Source organism: Juglans microcarpa x Juglans regia, chromosome 4D (genome assembly GCF_004785595.1).
Source record: "Juglans microcarpa x Juglans regia isolate MS1-56 chromosome 4D, Jm3101_v1.0, whole genome shotgun sequence".
Lineage (NCBI taxonomy): Eukaryota > Viridiplantae > Streptophyta > Magnoliopsida > Fagales > Juglandaceae > Juglans > Juglans microcarpa x Juglans regia.
Genome location: NC_054600.1, coordinates 30183589 through 30192094, shown reverse-complemented (window position 1 = coordinate 30192094; position 8506 = coordinate 30183589). Strand labels below are relative to the sequence as shown.

The 8506-nt window shown below is 33.5% G+C and overlaps 1 protein-coding gene across 1 annotated transcript; it reads left to right on the top strand.

The window, feature by feature from the left end:
* The first annotated feature begins 3220 nt into the window (after positions 1-3220).
* LOC121259479 (phospho-2-dehydro-3-deoxyheptonate aldolase 1, chloroplastic-like) lies at positions 3221-7687 on the top strand. Its single transcript, XM_041161082.1, has 5 exons — positions 3221-3915; positions 4041-4318; positions 5005-5281; positions 5672-5917; positions 7230-7687. The coding sequence occupies exons 1-5, from the start codon at positions 3361-3363 to the stop codon at positions 7494-7496; spliced, it is 1623 nt and encodes a 540-aa protein (XP_041017016.1). The 5' UTR covers positions 3221-3360; the 3' UTR covers positions 7497-7687.
* The last annotated feature ends 819 nt before the right edge of the window (positions 7688-8506 follow it).

Here is an 8506-nt window from a genome sequence, read left to right as displayed (position 1 = left end):
ATTTAATTGGATAAAAAAATAAAAAAATTATGTGTGGTGTGAGGATAAATATAATTTTTTTTTATTTAAATATACGTATTAATATAAATATATTTAAATAAAAAAATAAATTATATTTTGACGTGGAGTGTAAATAATGATGAGCAAGATTTTTCTTTATAAACGGGTGGTGGTAGGAGAGAGAGAGAGAGAGAGAGAGAGTTGTGCATGAAACGAGAGTGGGTAGGTGTGTGTGCGAGTTGGGATCTAATTTTCTAGCGTCCTAGTGGAGGGGTGCTTTTGTCAATTTCCAGAAAAAAAAATGAGAAAAAAGTTGTTGGTCTTCAAGTTTTGCGTAACTCGTGAATCATGATTTCGTATAATTACACCATGCCATACTCGACATTATCCACCTGGTTTTTATTCTCTTTTTGGTGATGAGCACCTACTACATTCTCATGTATTTTTTTTATAAAGTTTTTATAATTTTCATTCTCACATGATAGTTATAATCTTTTTTAAGAAAAACTTATTTAACATCTTCTTAATCATTATTCTCTCACTATTTATTTATTTATTATTAGAATAATATTATATATATAGTCGTAGAGTATGTAAGTGTTGTACAGTCGTTTTAAAAAAAAAATAAAATTTATCATTAAAAAATTAATTTATTTTTAAGTAAGTTTCATATTTATTTATTTTTTTTAAAATAATTATGCGATACTTATACACTCGTAACTATAATTATCATTTCTCATTCAAAAGGATAATAAAAAATTCTATTTTCGTTTTGAAATTAAAGAACGTGGAGGAAAGGCCTCCCAACAAACATCACGATCATCGGGACACCACGAGATGGTCCTTGGCCACGGTCATGATGCTGCCGCCTCTCTCTCTCTCTCTCTCTCGTCAATTTCATAAATTTATTTTTTATTGTAAAAAGTTACTTTTACTAAATTTCTCATTCTAATATTATTTTAAAATAAATTTTTCTAATATACAAGAAAAATGATTCAATCATTAATTTTCTTAATGAGAAACTAAAATATTTCCAATTGATCAAAGGATCTTAGTTATTTTAAAATAAATTTAAGATTCAAACCAAATGAGGTTTCTTGGTCACTGTTTTGGATAAATGTTAACGGAGATCTTCATCACTAACGCATAATGCACAAAACTTATGTAATTGAAGCATTTTTTTTTTTTTTGCAAGAATAAGCACCAAAAATAAAAATAAAAGGAGGAATTATGAATAGCACTAAAAGATTTTGCTAGTTTTGTAACTATGAATAAATTATTTCATTAATGTCTTTATTATCTATTACACGCTAGAAAGAGGAAAAAAACATTTATATGTGTTACCCATCCATCTCTCAGGGGTAATAGGAACACTACTAAATGCGTTTTTATCTAAATCCCAAATACCATTTAAATTTAATGGTACGACACATTAATATTTATCAATTTACAGATTTATCATCTTTTGTCTATTAATTTTTAAAAAGTTGATGCAACAAAGCCTTTAATTATTTCCATAAATGAGTTGGTTGAGATTAAAGTTACAAATAAAATAAAATATTATTATAAAATATTTTTTTAATATTATTTTTATTTTAAAATTTTAAAAAGTTGAATTATTTATTTTATTTTGTGTGAAAAATTGATAAAGTTATAATGATTAGATTATATGAGATGAATTGAGAGAATATGTGAAAACAAACAAAATATGAATCAACGAAAAAAATCATCCAATAAATTATTTAAAAATACATAGAACATAAAAAAGAAAGTGTCCACTTATCTAAATAATAAAAAAATATATATATTCATCGTCTATTTTCTCATCATCTTTACATCATTCTATGATATGATATTAGATGATAGGTTCATAAGTAAAATATAATCTAATATCACATCATAATATAGTATAATATTACATCATAATATCACATGATGAAAATTAAAATGATGAATAATATTACTCAATAATAATTACTTACTTTTATTCATGGGTGGACACTAACCAGTTTGTTAATTCTACGGTAAATGGGAATGAATATACGTGGTTTTTTTTTTTTTTTTTTTTTTTTGTGCGCGTTATCTGTTGCACGAATACACAACTTTATTTTCTCTTATTATTAGAAAAATATTACTTTTTATCCTAAATTTTATTATCTATTTTTCAGTGTGATATTGGCTAACGTGATCTTAAGCCTCGTTTGATTACACAAGTTAGATGAGATAAGATAAGATATGTTGTTGAAAATAAAATAAAATATTATTATAATATAAATTTTTAATATTATTTTTATTTTAAGATTTAAAAAAATTAAATTATTTATTATATTTTATGTAAAAGTTTAGAAAAATTATAATGATTATATGATATGAGATGATTTGATTTTGTGTAATCAAATCAACCCTAATTTGCGTGACTTGTTTACTGTTATAATGAAAAGAAAAATATTATTTTTAAGAACATTGTTAGCTACAGTCAGTTTGATACAACAAATCGTGTATCGACGCTTACATGACTTTTTATTATTAAAAAAAATAAAAATAAAAAATTTGAGAGAAGAAGAATGTCTTTTATCCTATGAAAATGATTTTTATCTTTAATTCACACCGTTTCATTAAATAGATGTCTTATATATCAGCATCAGCGTGTGATTTAATGCATAAACTCGATTGCAAGAACATTTTTCTTATTTTTAATTATTTAATCATCATATTCTCAACCTCCTGCTTGATCGATGAGAAATTCGACGATTGAAAATAAGTAAAATAGTAAATTGTGTTTTAATCACTTGATATCACATGAAAAATGATAAAAAAAAAAATAATAATAATTAAGAAAACTCAGAATATTACTTCTCTAATAAAAAATAGGTACCGATCCAAGTACAAGGGGATGAGAAGTGTTAAGTTTTAAAAAAATATCTTATAAAAACCAAACTCATAAATTGAATCGATGCTATTATACCTAATATATTAGAATTATTTTATAATAAAAAATTTTATAATTTAATATACTATAATAAATCATATTGACTTTATTTTTATAAAGTCTTTTGAACTGAACTTTGGACGGAGAAGAAGAACAACTAGAATGGAACGGCATAATTAAGTTATTAACCCTAAAAAATATCCTTTCATGTAAACGAATTTACTATAATATCCCCACGTCTCAACTACCCCCGCCCCTCTCTTTCTAACCCACCAACTACCCCAACCCCTTCGTCCTCCTCCGACCCACATGAGCGAAATCCTTCATTTATAAAAACCCCCCGACATTCGTCTCTCTATCTCTTCAGGTACCTCTGCATCTTCTCTGTCTCTCATATTTTTGCAGTGAGATATTGAGAGAGAAGCACAATAATGGCTCTCACAAGCAGCAGCTCCGCGATTCCCTCCAAATATTTTATTCAAACTCAATCTTCTCTCCTGTTCTCCCCCAAACCCCACCAACCATCCATCCCCGTCAAGCCCAGATCACTCCCTTCTATCTCGGCTGTCCATGCTGCCGAACCCGCCAAGAACCCCATCGTCTCCGATAAGCCGCCGAAGCAGCAAATAGCACCAACCCCAGCGCCGTCACCGACAACGACCCGCAATGCGGTTCCTGGGACGTGGAGCGTGGACAGCTGGAAGACTAAGAAGGCTCTCCAGCTGCCCGAGTACCCGGATCAGCAGGAGCTCGAGTCGGTGCTTCGGACCCTCGATGCGTTCCCTCCGATCGTGTTCGCTGGAGAGGCGAGGAGCCTTGAGGAACGGCTCGCCGAGGCCGCCATGGGCAACGCTTTTCTTCTTCAAGGCGGGGATTGCGCCGAGAGCTTCAAGGAATTCAATGCCAATAACATCCGTGACACGTTCAGAATCCTCCTCCAAATGGGTGCTGTTTTAATGTTCGGAGGTCAAATGCCCGTTGTCAAGGTCGAATTTTTTTTGTGAAATTCTTCGTAAATTAATTTTAAACTTGTGGGTATTTATTGTTTTTGCGAATATTGTTGTCATTGGATTGGATTTGTGAATTTTTTGTGATGGTTGTTTCTGTATAGGTGGGGAGAATGGCGGGTCAGTTTGCGAAGCCGAGATCAGACCCGTTTGAGGAGAAGAACGGTGTGAAGTTGCCTAGCTATAGGGGAGACAATGTGAACGGAGATGCTTTCAACGAGAAATCGAGGATTCCGGATCCTCAGAGATTGATTAGGGCCTACTGTCAATCTGCAGCCACTCTGAATCTTCTGAGGGCCTTCGCTACCGGAGGTTATGCTGCCATGCAAAGGGTCACCCAGTGGAATTTGGATTTCACGGAGCACAGCGAGCAGGGAGATAGGTATGTGCCATCTCAGAGCTCAGAATCATTTTGGAGTTTGGTATTGCTTTCTTGGAAATATCATGTGCAGAAAAAGTTAGTATAGTGTTACAGAGATATGTTCTGGTCATTTTCACTTGTTTTATCACGTTTCCTGCCTTTTTTTGGTTGGATGATTTGATTCATACTGTAAAAACATCCATCCTTATAACTAGTTATGTTGTTTCGGGTTATCCAGAACAGCCTTCGAGTTTAACCACACCTTTGTCCTTGTTTGTTTGGAAAAAAACCTTATTAATTGCTATTCTATGATTGGTCATTTTTTAAAAATCTGTCTCATATAGAATAATGGACTGTTTCGCTTGTTTTTTAATTTTTGGCCTTTTATATGGTTGGCGTATGGACAAATTGTGCCATTTAAGTCCATTTACAATTCCATCGGTACTGTATGTAGTTAAATTGTTCGGAATTATATTTCGCTATGAAAATTATTTCAACTTTTCAAAAACCCCTTGTTTTTTTTCTCTAATATTTTTAGATAGGTCTGTTTCTCTAATAAAATGAATAACTAGATGCTTAAAAGTGTCGGGAGTTCAATTGAATTGGGTTCTGAGATTCAAAATTCAATTATGTCAAGCTTGGTTTTCCTTCTTGTACTACAGATAAATTTAGGTCATTATTGGTTATTCATTGTTTTGACATGGCAGGTACCGGGAACTAGCCAATCGGGTTGATGAGGCCCTTGGATTCATGTCTGCAGCTGGGCTCACTGTTGACCATCCTATTATGACAACAACTGAGTTTTGGACATCCCATGAGTGCTTGCTCTTGCCATATGAGCAGTCGCTTACTAGGATGGATTCAACTTCAGGCCTTTACTATGACTGCTCTGCCCATTTTCTTTGGGCTGGGGAACGTACCAGGCAGCTGGATGGTGCCCATGTCGAGTTTCTAAGAGGGATTGCTAATCCCCTTGGCATTAAGGTTACTATGCCTTTTATTCTTCTTATTCAGCAGTAAACATTTAACTGATAATTGGATTACTAACAACATCAACTTGAACAAGTGAAGGAGTCCATGTATTTTGAGAACTTCAGGTGGATGTAACACCCCAGTGAACTTGATTTTAATCTTGGCCCAAGCTCATCTTAATTTTTTCACATAGTTCTGTTCCAAGATTGAACTAGCAATACTTATAAAAAAAGAAGAAGATTGAACTAGCAGTAAACTCGAACTCCTGTGGATCATTGTTCTAGTCCCTACTCTTAAGTTGAATAAGATTTGTATTTGATACCTGTATATGTGTGCTAGTTTCTGATATTATTTTGGGGTGTTTCTGAGGTGAATAACATGGTATGGCACTTGCCTCTGCAGGTCAGTGATAAGATGGATCCAAATGAGCTTGTCAGGCTCATTGAAATTTTGAACCCTCAGAACAAACCTGGGAGGATAACAATAATCACAAGAATGGGAGCTGAAAATATGAGAGTGAAACTTCCCCATCTAATTAGGGCAGTCCGCAGAGCAGGTCAAGTTGTTACATGGGTTAGTGATCCTATGCATGGAAACACAATAAAGGCTCCTTGCGGTCTCAAAACTCGCCCCTTCGATTCCATCAGGGTACGTTTCTCATTGTTTACTTCTTTTTAAATATACTTAAAATTATTAGGAATTACATGCCTGCTGCAAAGTGGTCTCATTTGTTGAATGGAAATGAAACCATTTTTGTTTCCATGGCATATTCAGAGGTATCATCCTTTACAATGAAGTTCAATATAAGAAAGGGAGAAATAAAAAAAACGAGAAGAATAATTCTCATAACTGGAATTGATTTAAAATTAATTTCCTTACTGTAAATGCAACACGTTCATTTTTTTTTTCTAGGGCTATAACAACTATAATAACTCTAGATGCCCTCCAAATTGAAATAAATCTATGGTTTCTGAACCACTTATGATGATGATGGAGTTACCAATACTTTAAATTACCAATACTTTAAACCCAGTATTCTGGCATCTGGCATTTGCTATAATGGTTGTTACCTATGCCACTTCTGTCACAAGTTGATTTTGGATTCCTTAACGGCACATAGATAGACATAGTCACCAATCAGTGTTTGTTCTTAATATGGTTGCCGGCTCATTAGTAAATAAAAAAACCTTAACATAGCAGCATAATCTATGGTCTGTCCCGCAGGATAGCTTTTGAATAGCTAGAGGATTTAGCTAAAGGATCATCATTAAATGAGGCAAAGTGTCAACTGTCCTGATTAGCGAGCATCCAGTAACTTAAGAAAAGACAATTTCACTTGAGACTTATTTGAAGCAATACAATTAGGTGTAGTAGTTGGGGAAAGGGACAACTTGTATAACGTGCTTGGGTGGAACAGTCAAGTCGGCTTTCTTAATAATGTTATGTAAGAAATGCCTTTGGTAGGTAGGTGATCATATTTTCCCAGCTGTGAGTTTGTCTTGGACCTTGAAAAACATTTTGCTGTATATAAAATCCTCAATTTTGCTATATGCCACCCAATTATTATTGGACCCAACTGAAGTTGGGCTACGCTGCAAATGATTTAAGACCCTTTTGTTCTTAGGTGCGGTTTGGATAGTGAGTTGAGATTAAAGTGGAAAGTTTAATAAAATATTGTTAGAATATTATTTTTTAAATATTATTATTGTTTTGAGATTTGAAAAAGATGAATTGTTTATTATATTTTGAATGGAAATTTAGAAAAGTTGTAATTATGAGATGAGATGAAACACTTTTTGTATCTAAACACTTCCTGGATAGTCTTTTTCGATTTGTTAACAATGAAAATTTTATTGTTCCACACCACAATTATTCTTGATTATGTGTCGTGGTGAGTGGTGACTCTTTTAATAATTTGTTTCAAGTATAATACAATTAATCCTCTATTTGGTCTGGACAGGCTGAAGTGAGAGCATTCTTTGACGTGCATGAGCAAGAAGGAAGCCACCCAGGAGGAGTTCATCTAGAGATGACGGGCCAGAACGTGACAGAGTGCATTGGTGGGTCTCGAACTGTGACATTCGATGACCTAAGTTCGCGGTACCACACCCACTGTGATCCTAGGCTCAATGCATCACAATCTCTTGAGCTTGCTTTCATCATCGCCGAGCGCCTGAGAAAGAGGAGGATCAGATCTCAGCAATCTGTTGAGTCCTTTGGGATCTAGAGGGGCTTTGAAGTGTTCTCACCAGCATGTTTGTTCTCTAAGTCAATAGTAGCTGTGCTAGCATTATCACTTTTGAATCTTTTTTTAGTCATTTTATGTTGTGTATTGTACGTGTATACTGAAAGAAATCGACGGTATGAGACTATTAAAGGGAAGCGGAATAAATGCAAAAGATGTGACCGCATTTTATACTTTATTTGTTATGTTTGGTTGGTATGTGTCTTGTATACAGTATGCGAGGCTGTGATTATTGTAATGAAGATAGCATTGTGCATAAGGTCTACCTTTTAGCCACTTGGACGAGCTGCGGAATGGGCCAAAGGTTTGTTGGATGAATACCAAACAATACAAATAAAAATGATGATTTTTCTTTATCCTAAATTAGCACTCTTTTCCCCTTATCTTTGGAGTTTGGATTGAAGATAAACAATTACGAACTCACTCCTTGATCTCACTAATGGAAGATAATCAGTGGGATTCGTGTCTCTATCATTTAAGGTTTTGTCGTTGCCAGGCAACGATGACTCACTTGTATTTGCGAAGACGGAAAAAGGGGTGACGGGGGTGGTTGTGTTATCTTAGACTCTTACTTGCCAAAGTCAGATATTTTCTCGAGGGACCAGAATGGCAAAAAGCTATGGAAGGTTAGAGAGATATACCGATCATGTAACCATCTTCCTGTTGTCAACCTTCTTCTATCTATAGGCGATTTCTCGTGGATTTTTCTGTTGTTGTAATGATTGTCTTTATTCCCGATGACATGACGTCAAATTTAGAATTCTTTTGATAATTAAATTTATCTTAATTTATTATTATAATTTTTTTAAATCTTAATATAAAATATAATAAATAATTTAATTTTTTTAAATTTTAAAATAATAATAATATTAAAAAATAACATTTTAATAATATTTTATTATTTTAATTCATCCAATTTAATATCTAAATAAATACAATCTTAACGCGGTCACTCTTGTCAGCTAAAAATGTCTGACCTTGGGGCTGGTCAC

Coding starts and splice junctions, on each gene's coding strand:
- LOC121259479 (XM_041161082.1), top strand. CDS start 3,361: ATGGCTCTCACAAGCAGCAGCTCCGCGATTCCCTCCAAATATTTTATT. Junction 3,916..4,040: donor GTCAAATGCCCGTTGTCAAG/GTCGAATTTTTT, acceptor GTTTCTGTATAG/GTGGGGAGAATGGCGGGTCA. Junction 5,918..7,229: donor GCCCCTTCGATTCCATCAGG/GTACGTTTCTCA, acceptor TGGTCTGGACAG/GCTGAAGTGAGAGCATTCTT.